General features: G+C 25.0%; 1 protein-coding gene across 9 annotated transcripts in view; it reads right to left on the minus strand.

Moving 5' to 3' along the window:
* Nucleotides 1-26,590, minus strand: part of LOC122502289 (hemicentin-2) — a 369,749-nt gene that overhangs the window by 55,002 nt on the left and 288,157 nt on the right. For all 9 annotated transcript variants that reach the window (XM_043612253.1, XM_043612254.1, XM_043612251.1 and 6 more), the window contains 3 exons: nt 21,341-21,463; nt 14,797-14,943; nt 4,151-4,423 (listed from right to left, as the gene is read on the minus strand). In XM_043612253.1, the coding sequence (XP_043468188.1) occupies nt 4,151-4,423; nt 14,797-14,943; nt 21,341-21,463 (543 nt within the window). The remainder of the gene's footprint in view (nt 1-4,150; nt 4,424-14,796; nt 14,944-21,340; nt 21,464-26,590) is intronic.

The following is a 26,590-nucleotide window of genomic DNA, read 5'->3' on the forward strand; positions in this document are numbered from 1 at the left end:
AAAACTTTCGTCTGACTAAAACCTACATATTCCACTAATACCCCTTTTATCCAAGTAGAAAAATCCATTTTATCAAGACTCACATTATCTTTTTTCAATTTTTACTTGAAATCGAAAAGAAAACTCTTTCAGTAAGTCTTGGCATCATGGCCATTATCTTATTTTTCCTTCAAGTAGAAAAAACCATTTCAGTCAGACATGTGAAAATCTGTTAGGTTAGAAAAAACCCCCAAAGAAGGGCAATAAATGAAATTTCAACTTTAAGTGGAAAAATTCGGTCAGGTCAGACAATGTTATTTTATAAGAATATTTATTTATTTACTTATATAAATTTTATTTTCATTTTATAATTTGAAGTATTTATTAAAACCAATATTAATATTGTATGCGCACACATAAAGGAATGATTTCGTAATTTATAAGAAACGAAAACGAAATTCGAATGAATTAAGCTTTTCTGAAATAGGATTCCGTCTTCTTACGATGAAGCCTTCGGCGGTTTCTATTCACATGGGGAAATTACTTTTTTTTCATGATGGAAATTCAAATCGACATTTCCTTCCGTCTAAATAGAGAGTAAATACCACGTGCCTTGACACAGTAAAATCAAATACTCTATCTCTCTTTCTCTCTTCTTCTCCTTCTCTCTCTCTTTTTCTTTTTCTCCCTACCTTCTCCATCTCGTTTTCCAATACTCTTTTGTCCCATTGAGTAACGTCTAACTGAACTCAAGATTCATCCAATACATATCGACCAAGTAAAACCGTACTTCAGTTTATATGACACACGACAATTCCCATTCCAATGTCGTAAACTTGTTTTCCTTCATATGCAAATATATATATGTATATATTGAGAGAGAGAAACTTGGTCTTGATTCGTCTTGGTCCATCTATACGTGACGCTGAGCATAAGTATCGATAAGGATTTACGCATGGAAATAGTCGTTTGACTCAGTATCAGATTTCCGGCACTCGAGAATATATATATATATATATATATATATATATATATATATATATATATATATATATATATATATATATATAAACATTTTACATGTATAAACACTTGTCAAGTAAGGATATTTCAAAATGTTCTCAATTGCAATAAATTTTTATTCTACTTTTATCGTTTATACTTTTACATAAATTAAAAAAAAATTTCTTTGGAAAATTCTAGATTTGAATCCGAGAGAGAGAAATTTTATTTAACTAGACTGTTCAATTTACATACAAAAATAAAATGGACAAACTGTGACAGTTAATTTTTTACTGCTAAAACGAAAATTAATAAAACATTAAATTCTATATGTCTATGACTGTCGTGTCTGACTAGAAAGGCTGTTTTACTACTAAATTTTGAACAAATTGCAGTGCTCAAACTAGATGTACGTAGATGTAGTAGTAGTAGTAATTGTACGATATAATATGGATAATTTTAGAGAAATTAGAAATGATTACAGAAATTCAATTATTTTCCAAAGTAATAAAATTCTTATCGCACAAACTTAATTATGTTCAAAAATTTTTTAAATTCTTAAATTCTTGGCAAAATTTCAATTATTAAAAAAAATTTTCTTCAATTCAATGACTTTTAATAGGAATCTACTATTCTAATACAATGTTCCAAAAGAATTCAATTATTTAAAAAAAATTGTAATAAATTTGTGGAGCAATTTTTCAAAAGTTAATAAATCCATTTTAAAAAAAAATTGAGATAACGTTCGGGTGGACCTGCTACTACTTAAAACTTGAAATAAAATTCTTTATTCCTCAGAATTGGGTAGGAATCAGTCCCTAATAGACCTCTGGCAATTTTCAGATAATTAGAATTGTTAAATTTGGAAGAAATAAATTTTTATTTTCGTTTTAACCAAATTATGATTGTCTGATGGCGTACGGGTGACGGTGCTACTACTTAAAACTTGAAATAAAATTCTCTATTCTCCAGGATTGGGTAGGGCTCAGTCCTACTAGAACTCTGATAAATTTCAGATAGTTAGAATTGTTAAATTTGGAAGAAATAAATTTTTATTTTCGTTTTAACCAAATTATGATTGTTTGATGGCGTACGGGTGGACCTGCTACTACCTTAAAATTAAAATAAAATTCTCTATTCTTCAGAATTGAGTAGGGCTCAGTCCCTACTAGAACTCTGATAAATTTCAGATAATTAGAATTGTTAAATTTAGAAGAAATAAATTTTTATTTTCGTTTTAACCAAATTATGATTGTCTGATGGCGTACGGGTAAGGGTGCTACTACCTAAAAATTGAAATAAAATTCTCTATTTTCCAGGATTGGGTAGGGCTCAGTCCCTACTAGAACTCTGATAAATTTCAGATAGTTAGAATTGTTAAATTTGGAAGAAATAAATTTTTATTTTCGTTTTAACCAAATTATGATTGTCTGATGGCGTACGGGTGGACCTGCTACTACCTAAAAATTTAAATAAAATTCTCTATTCTCCAGGATTGGGTAGGGCTTAGTCCCTACTAGAACTCTGATAAATTTCAGATAATTAGAATTGTTAAATTTGGAAGAAATAAATTTTTATTTTCGTTTTAACCAAATTATGATTGTCTGATGGCGTACGGGTGACGGTGCTACTACTTAAAACTTGAAATAAAATTCTCTATTCTCCAGGATTGGGTAGGGCTCAGTCCTACTAGAACTCTGATAAATTTCAGATAGTTAGAATTGTTAAATTTGGAAGAAATAAATTTTTATTTTCGTTTTAACCAAATTATGATTGTTTGATGGCGTACGGGTGGACCTGCTACTACCTTAAAATTAAAATAAAATTCTCTATTCTTCAGAATTGAGTAGGGCTCAGTCCCTACTAGAACTCTGATAAATTTCAGATAATTAGAATTGTTAAATTTAGAAGAAATAAATTTTTATTTTCGTTTTAACCAAATTATGATTGTCTGATGGCGTACGGGTAAGGGTGCTACTACCTAAAAATTGAAATAAAATTCTCTATTTTCCAGGATTGGGTAGGGCTCAGTCCCTACTAGAACTCTGATAAATTTCAGATAGTTAGAATTGTTAAATTTGGAAGAAATAAATTTTTATTTTCGTTTTAACCAAATTATGATTGTCTGATGGCGTACGGGTGGACCTGCTACTACCTAAAAATTTAAATAAAATTCTCTATTCTCCAGGATTGGGTAGGGCTTAGTCCCTACTAGAACTCTGATAAATTTCAGATAATTAGAATTGTTAAATTTGGAAGAAATAAATTTTTATTTTCGTTTTAACCAAATTATGATTGTTTGATGGCGTACGGGTGGACCTGCTACTACCTTAAAATTAAAATAAAATTCTCTATTCTTTAGGATTAAGTAGGGCTCAGTCCCTACTAGAACTCTGATAAATTTCAGATAATTAGAATTGTTAAATTTAGAAGAAATAAATTTTTATTTTCGTTTTTACCAAATCTTCATTGTCTGATGGCGTACGGGTGGACCTGCTACTACTTAAAACTTGAAATAAAATTCTCTATTCTTCAGGATTGAGTAGGGCTTAGTCCCTACTAGAACTCTGATAAATTTCAGATAATTAGAATTGTTAAATTTGGAAGAAATAAATTTTTATTTTCGTTTTAACCAAATTATGATTGTGTGATGGCGTACGGGTGGACCTGCTACTACTTAAAACTTGAAATAAAATTCTCTATTTTTCAGGATTGAGTAGAGCTCAGTCCCTACTAGAACTCTGATAAATTTCAGATAATTAGAATTGTTAAATTTGGAAGAAATAAATTTTTATTTTCGTTTTTACCAAATTATGGTTTTCTGATGGCGTACGGGTGGACCTGAATATTGATTTTGATTCATCATAAATAGATCACTATATTAAATTAAACTAAATTATAACATGAATTTATTAAATTAGATGAATTCAAGAAATGAATTTTTAGAATTAAATTAATTAATTTAATATCCATGTCTGTTATTATTATCATTCAATGGTCTATTATTAAATTGTTATTAAACATTAAACTCTATTATATTTATTACATTAAACTCTAAGTAGTAAATTACCTAAATTTCTAACAAGAAACAAAAATAAGCGACGGATTGTGTCGGACTAATAGCAGAGAATTAATGAAATTAACTCGAAGAATAGTTAAAGGCACTCACCTGTAACCTTAATTTGATAAGGCAGTTGAGCTCGCCATGTATTTTGTAATTTGGGATCCGGTGCAACGCATTTGTATTCACCGGCATCTTGATAAACAACACGATTTAGAGAAAGTGGTCCAGGACCACCGACTGGATCCATGTCTGGACCATGTCCCCAGCATCCGCCATCACATTCGAGCGTAACAGCACCTCCAATTTGTACCTCCATTTTTCGCGAACCAGTCGCCTCGCCATTTACGAGCTTCGTTTCCGTATCTATTTCCGGATTATCTGCAAACGACAGAAATTATTAATTTTTCATAAAAACGAAAAGCAAACAAAAAATATAGTTGAAAAATACAGGAAAAATTTCATTGAAAATGTTATTTCTAAATTTTAAAAAGGAAAAATTTTTCAGCTAAATTTTTTATAATTATTAACTAGAGAAAACTAAAAATATCTTTCATTACTTATTTAATTACTAACCAAAAATTAATATTATTATTAATAATTAATTATTAAGCAAATTTTTATAACTTTTTTTATTTATAACTTGAAATTTTTATTTGATAACTAAATTTAATTATTTTAATTTAGTTCTTTAAATATTATTTATACTGTTTTACTCATTATACTTGCTTTCCATTCTGTTTTCAAAATATTCTCATTGATGCATTAGAATTTTGTGTTTATTGTTTAAAATTTCATTGTAATTTGCAATTCATTATCCTCATTTTCTATAAATATAAATATTTTACTCATTAGATTAAAATTTTCCAATATAATATTCTCTTCCCTTGCATTTGAAATTAAAAAGCGAACAACAACAACAGCATAAGAAGAAAAAAAGAAAGAGTTTCTGATTTTCATTTGAAAGAAAAAAAAATTAAAAGAAAGTAAAATAACTCGTCGAAATTGAGATTTGAGAACGTTTAATTGTATATTCGTGTAATGAATAAAATGGAAATTCAGTGAAGATCCACCGTGATGCCTTTTAATTGGTCGAGTTTAAGGAAAACTGCTTTTGGAATGAAGAATTAAATTGCACGCAATTTGCATATGCCTTTGATTACAGTCAAGTGCTCGAATATTTTAATAATATACACACATTCATTTAAATTATTATAATTTCACTTTTATATAGAAGTAATATTTTCATAATTTTTAAATATGAAAAGACTATAAATTTTATAGATTATCTTATATAATATATAATTTAGTATTATGTACTATATAATATTGTATATTATATACTATTTTCTTCTTTTATAATTATTTTAGCTATAAAAATTTAAAAATGCCTTTCTGTCACTGTAAGTTACTACTAATGAAAATTATTTTGTCTGACTAAGATGGTCCTTTGTTACTAATATCTAAAAAATTACTCCCTATGTTTTGTTTTGTTGTTGTAAAAAATTGTTTATAATTATTAAATTATTATTGTAAATTACCTAGAAATTAATATCAACTGTCCGCAGTAAAAAGTAAATCCTAATGTAAGAGCTGCCTTCAATTCAACACTGTCTGCTATAATGTTAAAGGATACGAAAAACGTGCGTAAATTTAACATTGACTGTCTTAAAAATGTTGCATCTTAATTTAAGGCAGCTTTCGTGCTTTAAAATAAGATTTTCTTTTTACTGTGTCTGACTATAATTTTGTTTTACTACTTGGACGTTAAAATTCCAAGAATATTAAGTATTTTTTCTTTTTTTTTTACTTTTTTTTCTTTTTTTCTCTTCACTAATATATTTTTTAATAATTCAAAAAATAATACTTTAATGTATAAATTACTAATAATTATGATGCTAAATAAATTAGAAATGAAACTGCTTTGTCCGACTATAATCTGGTTTGACTACTGAAAACTAATTAGAATTTATTTATAAATATTATAAATTTATTTATGAACGCTAATTTAAGTAAATTTATTTAAATAGCGAATTATTTATAATTTACGAATTATTTTCTCTCAAGAAATGTAAAAAACGTCTGACTATACTCTGACTTTACTACTGAAATCAAACAAAAATGCATTATTTTTCAGTTAAGAGTTCATAGCTTGTTACGTTACAAATATACTTTATTTTTTAATTTAATTTTTCTAATTTAAAAGATAAAAACTCCAAATTTTACTCAATGTCTGAATATATTCGGATTTTGCAACTGAAATCTAATTAGAATTTATTTATGCAGAAATAATACATGAGTAATTATAATAATTGAGTATAATTACTTTGTTAAAATACATTAATGATCCGTGAATTAATTGTAATTTGAAATTAATATTGGAGGAAACAGAAAAAAATGAACAATCCACTTCACAAGTGTCTGACTATTCTTTGGCTTTACTACTGAAATTAATTTAGAATTTCTTTAATTGAAATTTTGTTAAATTAGCATTTAGGAATTTCAACTTAATTTTTGTGAAAAGTAATTATATAATTTAAAAATCATTTTACCAAAGAATGTGAAAAATGCCTGACTATACTGTGACATTACTACTGAAATTTAACTAAAATTTATTTTTATTTAAATGAATCTTAATAACGTAATAGTTATAAGTTTCAACTTATGACTAATTTTAAAATTATAAAAATATTTTAACGTCTTACTGAAACAGGACTTTTACTACTTCTATAGAAAAAATAACCAGAAAAAAATTAGAAAACAAAAGCAAAGAAATACAACTAGAAAATAAAATTCCGAACCTTTTAACAATTCTATTGTCATTATTTTCATTACTATTCTCACTGTATTTCATCTGTATGCTACATTCGAAAATGTGAGCGTTATCCCTTTTTTTCAGGAAGGAAAGAGGTAAAAATCGGAACATTTATATAGAGAGCGCAAAACTGAAATATGAATTAGGTGCGCCGCACAAATGCGGTGATAAAATCGATTTATGGCGTAGAGAAAAGCAAAGCGATTTACACCATTTGTCCATCTGAACGTGCCAAATCTTTAGAAGCGTGACGATCGTGTATGGTGTACGTTATCTACGTGATATGTATATTGAGTACATGCAATAGAGAGAAGCTAGGGTTTATGTACACACGCGTGTGCTGTTACGTGGACCTAACCTTTCGTCATCTATACCCATACAACATCCCCATTCCATCCAAAACATCGGGATCAGTCGCACGTATTGGGGATAAACTTTCACCCACCCCCCACCCCACCCTCTTTCTACCCCTTGTTTGCCATTTTCTTTCCCTCATCCCTTATTCTCCAAACTCTCTTTATTAAAAAATCATCCAAAACTTGAAGCAATTCCAAACTAGTATTATCAACACCTGCTGCATTTGTTTTTCAAATTTTTCTTTTTTTTTTTTTGACTTTATAAAACAAAATCTGTGCTTATTTTAATTAATAATAAATTACGGTTTTTTATTATTTTCTCCTCATAAAATATTTATATTATATTTTATTTAATACTAGCAAATGTTACGCAATTACTAGCAAATGTCAATTTATTATTGTTATGCAAATGACAAAATTTTTTATTTTCAAATATAAATTTTTAAAATAATTTCATAATCAAAATTAAAAAAAATTCACTTAAGGCGGTGTCAAAGTGGATTGGAATTTTTTATTATATTTGTCAAAAAAATTGAAAGAATTCAATTATTTTCAAAAAATAATAAAATACTTGTGATGAATTTGAGAGAAACAACTTTAATTGAATTTCTCGAAAAAATTTCATTATTTTCAAATATTTCTATAAAATTCTTCCTAAAAATTTATTTATTTCATAAAATTTTAATAAATTCTTCGAAACATTTTAATTATTTTTATAAATAGTAAAATTCTTTGCAGGAATTCAATTATTTCTAAAACAATTTTTATTCAATTCCTGGGATGAATTCAAATATTTTTAAATATTTCCATAAATTTCAATTACTTCCTAAAATTTTAATAAACTCTTTGAAACAATTCAACTATTTTTATAAATACTAAAATTTTGTGCAGGAATTAAATTATTTTTAATTAAATTTAATAAAATTACACTATAGAATTTTATTATTTTCAAAAATTTCCATAAAATTCAATTTCAACAAGAATTTAAAATTCTCTAAAAATAATTCAATTATTCTCAAAATATTTTTAAAAAATTCTTTATAAAAATTAAATTATTTTCAATGCAAGTTTTAAATATATTCTTAAAAAAAATAATTGAAAGAATTCAATTATTTAAAAAAAAAAAATAAAATTCTTCTGATGAATTCAATTCTTTTGAGTATACTTATTTTTAATAAAATTCTTTACAAAAATTCAATTATTTTCAAAACAACTTTAATTTAATTTTTTTTTAAATTTAATTATTTTCAAATATTTCTACAAAATTCTTCAAAACAATTCAATTATTTCCTAAAATTTAAAAAAATTCTCCGGAACAATTTAATTATTTTTAAAAACAGTAAAATTCTTCTCAATAATTCAATTATTTTTATAAATAGTAAAATCCTTTGCAGAAATTCAATTATTTTCAAAACAATTTTTATTGAAATTCTCGGATGAATTCAAATATTTTTAAATATTTCCATAAATTTCAATTATTTTCTAAAATTTTAATAAATTCTTTGAAACAATTCACCTATTTTTATAAATAAAAAAAATTCTTCGCAAGAATTCAATTATTTTCAATTTAATTTTAATAGAATTCTTCTTCATAAAATTAAATTGCTTTCAAAATTTTCAATTACAATTATTAAATAAACTCCATTAGTTTAAAAAAAATTCAAAGAAATTCTTCAAAAGAATTTAATTAAGATTTTTAAAAATTTTAATAAAATTCTTTGCGAGAATTATAAAATTATAAAATTATGAAATACTAGCTGTCGGTTCCGTCTTCGACAGGTTTTAGTTTCTGCTAATATATTTGATAGGGTTTCTACTAACCGGGAATTAAATTTTACTGGGAAAAACTAATAATTAGTTATCATTAACTATTTCGTTAGGAAAATATTACTATTTGAATCAGTGACAGATTTTTTTATATCAAATTTGTTATTCAGGAACAGTATTTGTCAACTTGTAGTACTTTATGCGTTTGTAGTACTGCAATTAATGTATTAAAAATTAATCCTAAGTTTACACCAGCTTTTGGAGTCAAAGTAGAGTCTATTTCGAAATCATAAGTTTGTATTCTTTATTTCAGTTTTTATTAGTTTAGTTTTTATTATTACTTTTTATTCAAATCCAAAAAAGTTAGAAACAAAATTAATAAAAAAAAGTTTAAAAAAATGAATCTCGTTGAAAAAGTGAATATGCACAGGAAAAATATTGTTATGAAACTTTTAGAACAATATTCAAAAACAAAAGGAAATGATGACAAAAATTGAAAAAAAGGATTTCAAAAAAAAAGAGAAAGCAAAAAATAAAAATGTACTGAGTGTGAATCGTATAGTTCGCACATTTTCTTGGGAATTACGGTCAAAACAAGAGAATGGTTGAAAGGAATAAAAAAAAGAGAAGAGGAAAAGAGAAAAAAAAGTGAATAAAAAGGAAAAACAAAGAAGAGGCAACAAAAAAATTGAGAAAGCAAAGAAAAAAGTCAAGAGAAGAAAACAAGGCAAGTTCGGTCCTTTGAGATGCTGAATTGATCCTTTAGCTCATCCCTTTACAAAACAAAAGGATCAAAGTCCAAGTTCCGACAGTCTTAAGACTCGGCAAACTTCTTTTATTTCTCTTTTAGCTTTTTTCTTTTGATATACATACATGTAAAGAATCTTAACTTCAATAAGGACATGTTTTCTATTGCTTGTTAGAATGGAAAATTTCGTTTCCGAAAGACCGACTTTTTCTCCTAGTAGTAGTAGCTATATAATATTTTTAGAGAGAGAGATAGTAACTATTCCTATACATTCAAAAGGTTACCTTCTTTTAACTTTTATATGTTTATCAATAATTGCAATAAAAGAAATAGAAATTTAGATTTTTTAATTTTTTAACGTTGCCTTTCTTATTATTATTTAATATTTATATTTATTTGTCTTTTTTATGCGAATATTTATGCAAAATATTGTTTTCTTCAAATATTTACGTAAAATAGTCTTGTTAAAATATATTTACGTTAAATATTCTTTTTCTTTAAATTATATTTACCTAAAATATTATCTTTGTTCAATTATTTTGTAAGGTGTTTATTTTTAATACTAGTTTAGTTCTCTAAGAGTTATTAAAAGCAATTTTACATGTCTGACTAGACACAAACTTTACCTACTGAATTCACATAGTTTATTGAAGTTACAAATTGTTGACAAAGTAATATCACTGTCTGACTGAATTCTATCTTTACTACTCAATTCTCTAGTTTATATATTAATTACAAACTGCGAATGGCGTAAGATTGATTTATTACAATGGTCTCTCATTTTGACTCGTGATACATGTACCAGAATTTCACTACCAGAAACTTGTTAACAATGTTCAAAATTATTACTTTTTTAAATAAATTTCTCTCCTCTCTCAGAGTCTAAATTTCCTATTAATTAATAAATTTTATTCAAAATTACAAATCGGATGAGAGTGTTTTTTTAATAATTTAACCAAAATTAGTTTATTGTTTTTCCCGTTTATAATTCGACATTTATAAATGTAGGTATTAATATATTTATATAAAAATAGTTATTTCTAAACTGATTTTTTTTTATAAAAAAATACAATTTAAATTCTATAAAAAATAAAAAAATGTTTTGACTCAATATCTTGCTTTGAAATTATTTTTTAAATCAATTTTTTAAACTATGTCAAAGAGAAAATTCTCAAAGAAGATGAAAAATTTGTTATTAAAGTATTTTTATCAATAAAATTAATTTTATTAAAGAGTAAAAAAAAGTAAAAGAATTTAAAAACCACAGACAAAATTCTAAAGCGAATACTAGGTTATCAAAATTAAAAATAATAAAAATAAAATAGTAATTAATACATATATAATTAATAATATATGTTCTAAAACCTAATCAAACTTAAAATAATTTTGCTATATAGTCAAACATATTTAAGTTTAATTGAAACATATTTTTTTGGTTCATTTAAAGAAGTAATATATTTAATTTAACATAAGTTTTGGTTGTTTTTAAATTATTTATAATGAACTTTTAAGTTTAAATCAAACATAAAATTTTTAAACATAATTTTTGTTTAAATCAAAACAGAAAATATGTTTGAATTAAAAATAATTATTCAAACAAATAATATTTTTGAATCAAAGCAGTAGATATTTTCTATATATTCGAAGAATTTTTCTATTTATGAAAATAATTGAATTCTCGCGAAGAATTTTACTATTCATGAAAATAATTGAATTGTTCCGAAGGATTTATTAAAAATTTTACGAAATAATTGAATTGTTTTGAAGAATTTTCTAGAAATATTTGAAAATAATTAAATTTTTCTAAAAAATTAAATTAAAGTTGTTTCGAAAATAATTGAATTTCTGTAAAGAATTTTATTAAAATTAAGTATACTCAAAATAAGTGAATTCATCAGAAGAATTTTATTATTTTCTGCAAATAATTGAATTCTTTCAATTCTTTTGACGAATATATTTAAAAATTGCAATGAAAGTAATTTAATTTTAATTAAGATTTGATTTCTATCCGATTTTCTTAAATTTTTTTGAAAATAATTGATTTCTTGCAAAAAATTTTACTATTTATAAAAATTATTCAATTCTTGCGAAGAATTTTACTATTTATAAAAGTAATTGAATTGTTTCGAAGAATTTATTAAGATTTTAGAAAATAATTGCGAATTTATTCGAAATGTATGAAATTTTTTTTTTTAACTAAATTCTTCCGAGGTATTAAATTAGAATTGTTTTGAAAATAATTGAATTTGTGCAAAGATTTTACTATTTATAAAAATAATTGAATTGTTCCGAAAGATTTATTATCTTTCGCAAAATTTTATTGAATAATTGAATTTTTACAAATATTTTACTATTTAAAAAAAGTAATTGAATCGATTGGAAGGATTTATTAAAATTTTAGAAAATAATTGAATTCTTTTGTGAAATTTTATGAAAATTTTGTTAAAAATAATTTAAGTTTTGCAAAAAATTGTACTATATTTATAAAAATAATTTAATTTTTTCGAAGAATGTTATTGTTTTTATATAAAAATAATTGAATTCTTGAGAAGATTTTTATTAAAACTTTTGAAATTAATAAACATGTTTATTAATTAATTATTCTGCCAAGAATAATTAATTAGTAAATTAGTTAATAAGTATATATTTTCTCAGTGTACAATTAACTAAATTTTTCTTTAATTAGTTTGTAACATTTAATTTAAAAGAAAATGAGAACATAAATTGTATAGTTTTAGTTAATTATCAATTGTATTCTTTAAATAAGCTAATAATTTTAATAAAAGTAGTAATAATAATAAAAACAACAATATTAATAATAATATTATTATTAAAATAGTAATAATTTTAATAAAAGTAATAATAACAAGAACAACAGTGATAATAATAATAATAATAATAATTATTATTATTATTATTATTATTATTATTATTATAAAATAGTAATAGGAATAGTATTAATATTAAAATAGCAATAATAGTAACGATAATAGTTGATTACGTTGAAGGGTTGCACAACTCATCAACAAGCTTAAAATGTAGGGTCACTTAACCGTATCATCGGAACGTTATCCGGAGATAAATTATCCACCACAAGAAGATACGTATACAGCCCGGATAACATTGTAATCGATAATTCTAACGGAGGACCTATGGTTAATAGGTGCTCTCGTGCCGTCTAAATTGCGTAGAGATTAGTTGCTCAGGAGCCACGTATTTAGAACGCCGAGGATAAGAGGTGAGAGCGCAGAAGTGAGAGGATTTGTTAGAATGCATATGTATTAGTGAGGCTTTATATATATATATATATATATATATATACATATAGATTTCACAATTGGTTTCGGGTACGATCGTTTGCCAAATGGTTGGTTCTCTCCCTCCCCCCCCCCCCTTCCTCCCAGTTTGAGACATTCTAGGGGAAATTTGCAAATTTTCGCGTTGAGGGTGCCGGATAATTTCCGGTTGGCGAGATGATTTCCGTTCTTGACAAATGACTATGGTTTCCGTTTCGTATCGGCGCGTCTCACATATATAATTTCAAAATTGAGAAGCGCGCAGGTGCTAATAATCTTTTAATGGGAACATAAAGATTAACTCTGGTTTCATATCAAGGCTAAGCGATAATCTTCTTGTTATCTCGTTATTAGTTTACGAAATAAATTAAGTTTTCTGGAAATTGTTGAATATTTCGTAAATGCTCATTTTTGTTTACTTTTATTTTATTTATTAATTTATTTATTTTTATTACTTTTTATTTATTACTTTTTATTATTATTTTTATTGTTATAAAAAAAAATTTTTAGAAATTTTTATATGCTTTCGGGGTTTTCTTTTTTCTTTGGAAATTATTTTATTATTATATTATATTATATTATATTTTATTATTATTTTTTTTTATTATTAATAAAAACATTTTTAGAATTCTCATTCTTGTGTTTGGTGTATTTATAATAGATCTAATTATCCGTCTAACGGCACTTCACTTATACTACTTAAATATTAAATTACGTGAAATTTTAATTGTAATGAGATTATGATCCATTATCCTGCTCTTAATATAATGGCTACTTGAAAATGTAACTTTAACTACATTTTTTAACTGTACTCATGAAAGAATATTGATGTCTGATTGAAAACGAACTGTACTACTTGTACAGAAAATATCTAATTAAAAAAATACTAATGTCTGATCAAAAACGGTTTATACTATACTTTAACTTTAGTCTCCTTTACCTAATATTACTTATCATTTTCTTTCTTTTTCCTTTATTTTTTTGTTTTTCAGAATAATTAAATTTTAAATTTATTACTCTTTTATTTAATTTAATTACTGTTATTTACTGTGGAAAATTACTTAACAGTCGGATCATACACGGATTTTACTACTTATCAAATGTTTGCAAACTTTGCTTCATAAACTATTTTCCATATATTTCCACTTTTTACTACTTGAGAGCAAGAAATACGTTCTCGTAATTTTTGTCTCAAAAATATTCAATTTCCGTCTGACTATAAACCATTCTTACCACTTAAAATTCAAATTCACTCTATTGTTTTCAATTATTCAGATGAGAAAATGAAAATCGAGTTAAATTATTTCTACACATATTTTCCATGTTCTTTAATTTTTTCAAATCTTTCAATTGAATTAGTTTTGTTTCATTTAATTTAAATTTCTAATTTTATTTTTGGTCAAAATTAATAATTTTCTCATCAAATTTGATTTAAATTAATTTCTGATTAAACTTTTAATTTCACATGTTAATTACGATTATTAATTTTTTAAATTCAATTTTTACTCACATTGTTTTATAAAAATAAAGATTAAAAAAGATTTTTTTTCTCCATCAAATAGAAAAAAAAGCAAAAAAAAAGTGTTTTCGACAAAATGGTTAAAAATGCGGATATAATGGTTGCACTTGGGAGTAGAGAAAAAAGGAGCGAAAGATTTGACAGGTTCATCGACATCGAGTTGTCAAGGGACACTTGAACGGGCACAAAAAAAGGAGGTGAAAAAAAAAATGATAAATCCAATACGTCAGAGAGATTTTTTTTCTATACTCACAGCGAACATTGAGAAAGTAGCCGATGCTCGTGAAAATTCCCAACATGTGTCGCGTGTAACATTTGTACCAGCCAGTTTCGTTGCGACTGATTTTTGTAAAGTTTAGCCATCCGTCATCACTCTGCTCGACTGGCGGTGGTCCATTATCTGGAAAAAAATAAAATAAAATGTAACAAAAATCCATTTACTATATAAGAGAAATGGTGCACAGTGAACAAAAAAAAATTGGCAACCAAAAAAATTGAGATTTTTCGCGAATTTTCCAATTTGTATTTCCTGTGTTTCTTATTCAATGAGTTTCCGGACAAAGAGAGAACGAATGTTTCTCTATTTATCAACTTTTTTTCTCTTTAAAAATCACTTTTATAAATTCGCATCATTTGTTTGTATCTTTAAATACGCAACTTTAAAGAATAGGTATAACTTTGTAAATTTAATTTAATAAATAATAAAATTTATTTTTGTTTATTAAAGGGAACAAAATAGAAATAAAAAAAAAATTCTACGAATAGTAATAAGAATTCAGGTGATATTTGAAAGGGCGCAGAATAAACGAGTAAAACAGTTATTGAGAATGTGGGTGTTCGTGTACATAACCAGTTTTAAGGAGTAAGTGAGAGGGGGAAGAAATAGCGACGAAACTTTTATGTATCGAAAGCATAACGGGGATGTTTCGTGAAAGTGAGCTTTTCGGGGGATATTCTCATGCCAAAGGTCGCTCTACCGATTCTGTTAACAGTGTCTGTAGGAAAACTTGTGCAAAATGGCTGGTAACCCCTTCTCTTCTCTCCTCTCTCTCTCTCTCCCTTTGTCTCTATATATATGAAATAAGCTAACGCCGTGACTTGGCCAAAAAGCACGACATTTCCGCTTGGGCTTTACGAAGTGTAGGCAATTTGGCTGTGAAACAAATGAATACTACTGGAATTGAATTTCAAAAGAATGAAAACAAAATAAAAAGAAGAAAAAGAAAAGTTGAAACAATACTAAGTATATGGAATTTGGTATTTATTACTATTTTGCTTTACTAAATTTGAATTTCGCGACGTTTTCTAACTATCCGATAAGTGGCAGGAAGTCGCAATCAATTATTTTCAAAAATAATAAAATCTTCAATTGAAATTCAAATATTTTCAATATCTACTATTTTATTAGAATTTTTCAAAAGAATTCAATTATTTTCACAAATAATAAAATTTTTCGTTGAAATTCAAATATTTTCAATATCTACTATTTTAATAAAATTTTTCAAAAGAATTCAATTATTTTAAAAAGCAATTAATGAAATTCTTTACAAAATTTAAATTAATATCATGAACAATAAGATTTCCATAGAAATTCAATTATTTGAAATACAATTTTCAAGAAACTTTTTCAGAAGAAATCAGTTATTTAAAATATTTTGCATTAAATACATTGAAATAAATTAATTATTTTCTAAAATTTTGATAACATTCGTTTATAAAAATTAAATAATTTTCATAAATAATAAACTTCATCGCAAGAATTTTAATTATTTTTAATACAATTTTAATTAAATTATTCGAAATAATTGAATTATTATTTCTTTTTAATTTTCATAAATTTCTCCAAAAAAACTACAATTATTTACAAAAATGTTAATAAAATCCTTCGCAAGAATTTAATTATTTTTACAAATAACAAAAATTTTCCTAAGAAATCCAATTATTTAAAATAATTTAATAAACTTCATTACAAGAATTTAATAATTTTTATAAATAATAAAATTTTTCACAGGATTTTAATTATTTTTAATACAATTTTAAATAAATTCATTGAAAACTGTAATTATTTTCAACAATTTTATTAAAATTTATAGAGAAAAATCAATTTTTGACAACTATTCAATTGTAAAAAATATAATTTTTATTCTATCAATTATTTACTTTTGTTTTCAAATCATTGAATTCTAATAGAACTTTCTAATAAGAATTGATTTAAAAATTAATTTCAGTTAAAATTTCAGATTATTATTTAAATATTAAATGCGTTATAGTATGAATTTTTAGAAATACTTAAATTTAAAAAAGCGCTTTTACATTTAAATTATTCATAATTTCAATTCATGTGGAAAAATAAATAAGTATTTATTTATTGTTTATTGAGCTAAAATTATTTAAGAGTAAATAATTTAATTTGAAAATTATGAAAAAAAATTAGTCTTTTGGAAAATTTTTTCAATGTAGTTAAATTCTCGTAAAAAAATATTTATTTAAATATCCAATGAGTTGGAAATTTCGTCGAAAATTGAAAGAAAATTTTGCATTTACAAAAAAATGATTTGTCTCCTTTTAAAAAATTATTTTCATATATAATCGAACTTTATTTTTGTTTTCATCATTTTTCAGTTCTACGGTAAATAATTATATTAATCCTTCAATAATTATTATTCTATCAATTATTTACTTTTGTTTTTAAATAATTGAATTCTAATAGAACTTTCTAATAAGAACTGATTTAAAAATTAATTTCAGTTAAAATTTCAGATTATAATTAAATATTAAATGCGTTATAGTATGAATTTTTAGAAATATTTAAATTTAAAAAAGCGCTTTTACATTTAAATTATTCATAATTTCAATTCCTGTGGAAAAATAAATAAGTATTTATTTATTGTTTATTGACTTAAAATTATTCAAGAGTAAATAATTTAATTTGAAAATTATGAAAACAAATTAGTCTTTTGGAAAATTTTTTCAATGTAGTTAAATTCTCGTAAAAAAATATTTATTTAAATATCCAATCAGTTGGAAATTTCGTCGAAAATTGAAAGAAAATTTTACATTTTTAAAAAAATGATTTGTTTCCTTTTAAAAAATTATTTTGAAATATAATCGAATTTTTGACGAATTCTAACTAAAAGTTTGGAAAATAATTGAAATTCATAAAAATTTACAATTGTCTAAATTTATTATAAACAAAAAGTTATAAGCAAAGATTAAAAAGTGGTCCAACTGTGACATTTTCCCCTATTATAATTTTTATTATTATTATAAAATAAACTTTATTTTCACTTAAATATTACTACCACTAATAATTATTATTCTTGGTTGAATTTTTTCACTATGTCAATAATGATTGTACGAATATTGATTCAGTATTAAAATATTCAAATTTCCGCAATGAGCTTTGGATTAATATTAAAGATTTTTCTTTTTGTCGATTTAAAATTATATTTTGTCGAGGCAATTGAAATAAGGAGAATATAAGATTGAAAATAATAGCATAATAGGAAGAGGAGAACAATTTATATTCTTAAGTTAAAGACAGAGAGAGAGAGAGAGAGAGAGAGAGAGAGAGAGAGAGAGAGAGAGAGAGAGAGAGAGAGAGAGAGAGAGAGAGAGAGAGAGAGAGAGAGAGAGAAGTGGGGGGAGAGACAGACCATGGAAAGTACGTGCTTGATGGTATATATTAAAGGATTTTAATCGTGATCAATATTATTAGAAATGAAATGGATAGAAGGATTTACTTGAAATTATTCGATTCAGTCTATGAATAGGGATTAAACTGATTGCCAAGAGGCATCCTCTGTCGATTGCATCGAAGGTAGAGGGGGGTGAATCCCAGATGTCAAGAGAGGAAGGGTGAAAATAATTGAATATTTAATAGGATAAAACGTGTCTGCATTGACTGTCGGTCGACACAGTCGTATTCCCTTTACCCCCACCGACCCCATCGTGTATTTTTTAATTGAACGATGGCTATTGTGAAACGTTTCATTATACGACCACTATTTTAATCATTTGTCTCATTTTATCATTTTCCCTTATTTTTATTATTATAAATTTATAATTATTATAATTTTAATATTATGAATATTATTTTATTATAATAACAACAATAACCACAATAATAATAATTTAAATAAATAATATTATTATCATTATTAAATAATAATAATAATAATAATTATTATTATTATTTTTGAACGGCCCCTCATTATTAATTAATTTTATTGTTATTTCTATTTTTATTATTTTTATCATGAAAAAGTCGATTTTATGAAAATTAAATTGCAGGAATAAATTCTCGTCTGATTTTATATTTTATTTCAAATTAAAATTAATTGGTTCTCAAAGATTTTAGATTTCTTTTTCTTTTATTAAAATATATTATTTAAGATTTTTATCTCTCGGAAAAACATCACTATTTTATTTAAAAATAATTTTTTTTTTTTAATTATTTTCTATAGTTATGAAAATATCTTTTATAAATTATGCAATATTCTGGTTGCTAGATAGAAAATTACAATATTGCTTTTACAAAATATGTTTTTACACATTATAGTTACTGGATAATGTTTTCATTTATTATTATTAAAAGCAGAGCGAATTAATTGTGTGCCTATTTTAATCTTTTCACTCTCTGATTGTATAAAAGTCATTTACCAAACATATTTTAATATATTATATATATAGATATATATTTGCATATGAAATTTGCATTCCTTTATATTCCATGAAATGAAATTTATCGATTCCGTTTTCAGCGACAAAATAAAATAATATTATATGTGTGTGAATATATATATATATATACTATATATAAACAGCGGAAAGCAATGCGATATAATAAATCCAGTGTCGCGCTATCAAATGTGTCAAAAGAAAGTAATGGCTTGTAAAACGTGGGGATGGAATATTTCCTTATAATTTCAACCAACAGATTTTTACGATGACGCGGAGAAACAGGAGCTTTGAATATCAGATAACGTGAAGAAAACTCTGCTTATCAGATACCTACAACGATATCAACACCATTAAATTGTTTGATGTTTATAAAAGTGTTTCACTCTCTTGTCTTTTGTATATATATATATTTTTTTTTTTGCTTTTTTTTCAAGTTAAAATTTTCAAACGGTAATATATAATTTATGCGTCTCTCGTTTATTTTCAGGCTTTTTTTCCCAATTATGTTAGACAAATTTAATAAAAGAAAATTTTTTTTTTGTATCAGAATAGAATAGATATTATTTTTAATTAAAATTATTCTTATGTCTGACTGTACATTCTACTTGTACTACTTAAAATTTTCCTGTCTCTTAATACGTTCCCTTTGTCGGCAATCATTAAGGGATTTTTTTCATTTTAACTGAAAGTTTAATTTAGTTTAAAAGTCAATTGCTGACCTGACTATTATCTACTTTTACTACGTAATAAGAAAAATTAATTAATTTTTTTTTATTAATTGTAAAGTAGGATTTTTTTGTCTTCTTTTAAATAGAAACTTTTGTTGAATTTAATTCGTTTCTTAATCGGAGTGTCATTTACTTGTACTACTTAAGACTTTTACTACATTTAGTGACTTTTTTTATTAATAATTACTAATTACTTAGTGATAATTAATAATTTTTTTAGTATTCATTTTTTAATAATATATTCTTGCGTCTTATTGACGAATTCTTTCTCTTGGATCGAAAACTAATAGGTTTAATTCACTTCCTGGTCTGATTAAAATCAACTTTTGCTACTTGGCACAAAACAATTAATTTTAATTACATTAATTTAATTATGATTCATAATACGACTTGCTCTAATTTCTTTGTGGAAGTAAAGAGCAAATTGGCTTTTTAATTAAAAGAGAAGAATATAAGGATAGAGACGTCTGACCATATTCGGTTTATTCTACTTATTTTAATAACTTGAAATCTAATTCAGAATAATTTAAAGTTAATTTTATTAGCAATTTTATTAAAAACCGTTAATGAAATTGCCTGACCATAATATATTTTTTTTAACAACACGTTTAGTTAATTTAATTTTTAATTATTTTTATATTTCTTTTACTTTTTTTATTCTCTTGATAATAATGTTGATTTACAATGTCAAACATTATTGAATGAAAAAGTATTTAAAAAGACGACAATAAAAATAAGAAATGCTTTTGACAAGTAAAATATTTTCGGTAGGACTGACAAAATTTTAGTAATTCTACTGTCTGACTATATTTGTTTTATACTACATATATGTTAATTATTAAAGAAATTTTAACATCTGTCTGACTATTGGTATTTTATTCTACTGAAATGGTGAATAATTCCTTATTTTATTATTGTCGGATTATGTTATGTTTAAAATGCTTTAAAGTTAACTATTAAAGAAATTCTTTTGTTTGATTGTTGATTTTTTGTTCTACTTAAATTTTGCCCAATTCGTTTTTTTTATTATTGACTGCCTTTAACTATTAATATTTTTTCTAAATGCGGTAAAAAATTTGTTTGACTATAAATATTTTTAATTATTTTAAAAAAAAATTATTAAAGAAATAATAAATAAAAACTAATTAATAGAAAATTTTTCTAAACATAAGTTTTCTTCAGTAAAATAAAAACCAGAAAATTTTTTAGAATTATTTTGAAGTAGGATTGAGAGATAGTGATGAAAAATTTGAAAAATATTTTAAAAACAATAAGTGTCAGTATTTCTATGTTTATACGCGAACACAAAAATGTATGAGCTTTTTCCTACGACAGAGAAATAACTATGTAAATTGAAAAAAACAAAATTTGAATAATTGCATTTACCACGTTGCCAGATTGGAGCACTTGCCGGATTACTGTCGACTTCACATTTTAAACTGACGGACATTCTCTCGACAATAGGTACGCCAAATCCTGGTAATCTCGTAATGGCAAAAGATGGAGTATCTGAAACAGAAAAAAAAGAAGAATTTTTAAGAAAAATACAATACTTAAATATATTTTGACTATATCTGTCAGAAAATTTATAAGTAGATTAAATTTTTCACAATAATAATTCCACGAATATCATTTTCTATACATACATATAAAATATCTATAGTGTGCGTTTTTGAGGTCTTATGTTTTCATCTACCAAGCCAGGATTTCAAGAATACATCGCAATAATGAAATTAGGTTGTTGAGCTTTCCGGTGGGGGACCGCGGAAATAGAGATATGAAATGGTGGAAAGTGAGAGGGAATGAGAGGGGGAATAAATCTAAGAGAGAGGGAAAGTAGAGAGCAAAGAGGAAGAGAGAGAGAGAGAGAGGGGGGGGGAAGGAATGGAGAGTAAACGAAACTCTACGGGGTGGCTCCCAAGTTATTCACTAGACTACAACAGTGCGGTGCAGAAACAATGAAGCTTAATGAAAGCTACCCCCACAATCTCGATTCAACTCTCTTATCCGAACCCTCCCCTCTCGCTCCTGCTCTCCTCTCTGTCTCTCTCTTTGCTGCAGCGTAAACAGCAAACAAAGCAAACAGTGCGACAGAGAAGTGTCCCACAGACCTCGATCGCTTAATGAGAACTTTAAAGCACCTCCGCAAACTACTGCCATTTCAGGTTGAATACATCCTATTTTCATTTGGCACTGTGCCAGTAAATGGTTCCATCACTAGTTTCGCCTCTCAGCAACCGATCTGTCATTGATCCTTGGTCACTTAAACTTCATAAACTGATGGAACTTTCACACCATATCGTTAAAGATATAAAAGTAAAACACTTTTCTATCGTCAAAAAATTTATTCAAAAAGAAAACTTTTAAAGAAAATAATATCACAAGGGTTAAATATTTTTATTTGTTTATTTTACGGACCACCATCTTTGATTTCTTTTAATACAAGAACATTATAGTAACAAACTGTTGATTATAAAATTCAATTGATCATTGAAATGAATATATTTTTCTTGTTGAGGATAATCAGATTTTATTTGTTTAACTAAAGCAGAGGGGGATGTTTTCTCTTTTTATTGGGTCAGAGGGCAATATTTTCCTACGTCTGACTATTCTCGATTGTTACTACTTGCTTCTTACGATTTTAGCTCTATATTTAAGTAAAATTGCAAGCAATGTCCGACTATATTCTATTTGTACTACTTAACTTATTTTCTTACTGTCCGATCGAAGTTTACTTTCATCACTAACAAAACAATGTTCGCTTTATGTTACCTTTAAATTAATTAGATAAAAAAATTGTTATGGCTGACTATTGATTGATATTACTACTTAGGTTCTGAATAAATCGTAGTTATATCACTGGCTGACCATATTTTGTTTATACTACTTGTCGTATTTGCTATAACTCACGAAATTGTAGGTTTGTTATTGTCTGACTATATTCTGATTAAACTATTTAAAAGTTAATTATTAAAAACATGTATTTGAATGACTCAATAGTCAGTCCTATTTACTTAACCAAATCATATTTTTTTAACTGTCTGACAATATTTTTTTATACTACTCGAGGTATTTTATAATTCAAAAAATCGTAGTCTTAGTCTGACAATCTTCTGTTTGTACTACTTAATATTTAGTTAATTAAGATTCCTTTTCTTGTCTGACTTTTGATATTTTGTACTACTTATTTTCTACTTAATTTTTAACGAAATCGTATTTTTATCATTGGCTGACCATATTTTATTTATACTACTGTCTGACTATATTCTGTTTAAACTATTTATAAAAGTTAATTATTAATAAAATTTTTGTGTCTGACTAATGAACAGTTCTACTACTTAATTTCTAAACAATTCGTAACTTTACCAGTGTCTGACTATTTTTTGTTGAAACTACTTAAAAGTTAATTATTAATGTAATACTTGTGTTTAATTGACTATTTCTACTACTTAAATTCTGAATAATTCGCAATTTTTTTAGTGGTTGTATTATGTTCACACTACTTAAAAGTTAATTATTATTGAAATATTTTTGTCTGACTATTGGTTCTTCTACTACTTATATTTTAAATAAGTTCCATGTTTACAATTAACTGTCAATATTTTGTTTACTTTTCTTAACTATTTTTGTCTGTTAATTAAAAAATCATAATATTACTATTGTCTGACTATATTCAGTTAAAACTACTTAAAAATGAATTTATTAATTAAATCTTTGTGGACGATTATTTACCATGATTATTTATTTTTACTTATACTTAAATTCTAAACAATACGTATCTTTACTAGTGTCTGACTATTTTCTGTTTAAACTACTGAAAATTAAAATTAAAAATAATATTTTCTTGTCTGACTATTAGACCTTAGTCCTACTTGAATTCTTGCTTGATTATTAATTATTCCTACTACTTCAAATCTACTAGAAAATTATTTCATTATCAATTATTTCGCTCATCAATAAATTCCACAGAAAATATAATATACACAGTAAAAATATATTCCGGAAACATTTAATCAAAATAAAATAAATCATTTTTTTAAATTTTAAATAAAAAATACTAATTTTTACATTTTTTGTTCTGTTTCAGAAATAATACAAGATTACGACTCTCACTGTTAACTTGAAAGTATCAAATTGCCACGAATTGATACTTGATATTAAATTATAATTTAATACAAATTTTTGCTATCAACTTGATCAAATTTGGTATTAATTTAATAATTCGAAGAAATCTGCGCTTGGTAAGTGGTAAATTACACACTAAAAAAAAAAGTTTTACTTTTAGCCTGTTTTCGAGGCTGAATTTAAGGTGTAAACGGAGTCAGCCCCATTAAACAAGGACAGACTTATGTGAAATACATGGGCTGAATTTAAGGTGTAAACGGAGTCAGACTTTTTTTTTCCTGTGTAGAATTCTAAACTATAAAAATTACATTAATAGTTTACAAGAAAAAAATTTATATTAAAATTAATAAATTGAAATAAATAAATAAAAAATTAAATTAAAAAAGGCAAATTGTCCAAAAAGCGAAGAAGGAAAAGAAAAATTGTCATTAAATAATTAGCAAACTCGTGTTGGATTCATTCCCGCATTGGGTGTAAAGATGTGTTCAAAAAACCTTGAGCAAATGTGGAGAATACGGAAAAGTTTTGAAAAGCACTTTGCAAACTTAGCGGTTGAGAAAGGTCTTTAATGCAATAACCATTAAAATTTTATGACTGAAAGTGGAAAAGAGCGAGATGTCTACTCGCACGGACACACTTGAATCACCTTTGACTGCATTGCGGTGCGGATAATTAATTTGTGACGGTAGAGCTATCACATTTTTTTCTTTTTTTTTTATTGATTTCATTTAGTTTGTTGAGTTTCAAGAAAAGAAAAGTTGAAGAAATTGGAATTATTTTTATAGGACGGACACTTTGAGCGAGATTCTTTTCTTTCTTTTTTTTGACATTAACTTTCCACCTTGGCTACATATATATATGTATATATGTATATACAGATGGTGAACACAAAAGAGAGAGAAAAAAAAAGAAAACTTGTCAGTCTGAAAAAGAAGAAAAAAAAACACTTTTCCCTAAGTCACGTTTTATATTAGATGAAGTCCCGTGGAAGATTTCTAATTATTGCATTCTTTGCTAATTACTTTTTATCGAATTTTTCTTTTTACGAAAATTTCACTACACGTAACTTTGGTTTGGTTGACATTTTTTTCTTATCAATTTATCATATGAAATTTTTATATTAGTAATGACATGATTAATACAATTACTGCAATTAATATAATTAGTACAATTCGTATAATTAATCTAATTAATAATATTTTTTTTACTTATTTTCTGCTTTGTAAACATTATACATTTATAATTAATAATATAATACAATAATATATAATAATAAACATTAGTTTAAAGTTATTTTCTTTTAACATTGTAGTTTTAAATAATATTATGCAATATTCAACGTAATATTATGTGAGATACTGTATTAATGTCTAATAAATACAATATAATAATAATTGCATATTTATATAATAAGATAATATTTAGTATTTTAATATTTTATTATATAATAATAGTAATAATAATTTATTAAAATAATTCGTACCTATACGTATAATGAGATCTAAATTTAATTTTGAATTTATATTTGCATTTCCCACATAAGATGATCTTAATGTGACATTGGAAGCATAGTTGGCATGACTGAAGATGACATTTGTCAAAACGTACCGCAATTCGTAATGTCTGACCATACTCGGTTATTACTCCTTCAACAAAATATTTCAGTAGATTAATAGTCGTAGAATGTAATAATATTCATAAACGACTGTAATGTGTTTTTATTGTCATAGATTTGATTTTCTCCCCTTGTAGTGATTTTTATTTGTAAAAATTCCACCGTCTGACTATATCTCTGTCTATACTACTTGCAAGTGTAAAATATTCAACCATTTTATTTGTAAATATAAATTCCAATTAGTTCTAATAAAACTTATAACTGATTCTAATTTTCGTATAAGTTAATCTCTAATTAGGGTTTTTTGAAGATTTAACGTCTGACCAAATTTCACTTTTACTACTTAAATTGAAAACAAAATTAAAATTCGAATTTATTTCCTTTCTAGTTTTTAAATCTAACTTTAATTTTAATGTTATTTTTCCAATACTTCTATTTTGTAATCTATTCTTTAAAATTTTTAAATTATAACTAAATTCTTTTTTTTCTGTTTTGTGGTTTTTTTCACATTTTACTTGTCCGTTTGCTACTTGATTATAAAAAGTTTCTAATTATTCATTATCGGAAAATAAAATAGAGGTTAATTAAAAAAAAAAATTCTTATAAGTGAAGAAAAATGTGTTTTATATGATGAGGAAAATTTTTTATTTTTAATAGAGAAAAAAAGGCTAAATGATCATAAAAGAAAAGTACAATGACAAAAAGTAAACAAAAGATGTGCTTTCAGAATTAATTCATAGTTATATTAAATGTGCGAGCTTTTTAACATTCGTCTCTTTTTCTCTCTCTCTCTTCTCTCGTCATTGTCCATGGGAAATTTTTAAAAAGAAATAACTTTCTTCTCTCTTTTTTTTTATATCATCATGAAAGGAATTAATTACAGAGATTCAGAGGAT

The sequence above is a fragment of the Leptopilina heterotoma genome, unplaced genomic scaffold (genome assembly GCF_015476425.1).
Source record: "Leptopilina heterotoma isolate Lh14 unplaced genomic scaffold, ASM1547642v1 Lhet_226, whole genome shotgun sequence".
Classification (NCBI taxonomy): domain Eukaryota; kingdom Metazoa; phylum Arthropoda; class Insecta; order Hymenoptera; family Figitidae; genus Leptopilina; species Leptopilina heterotoma.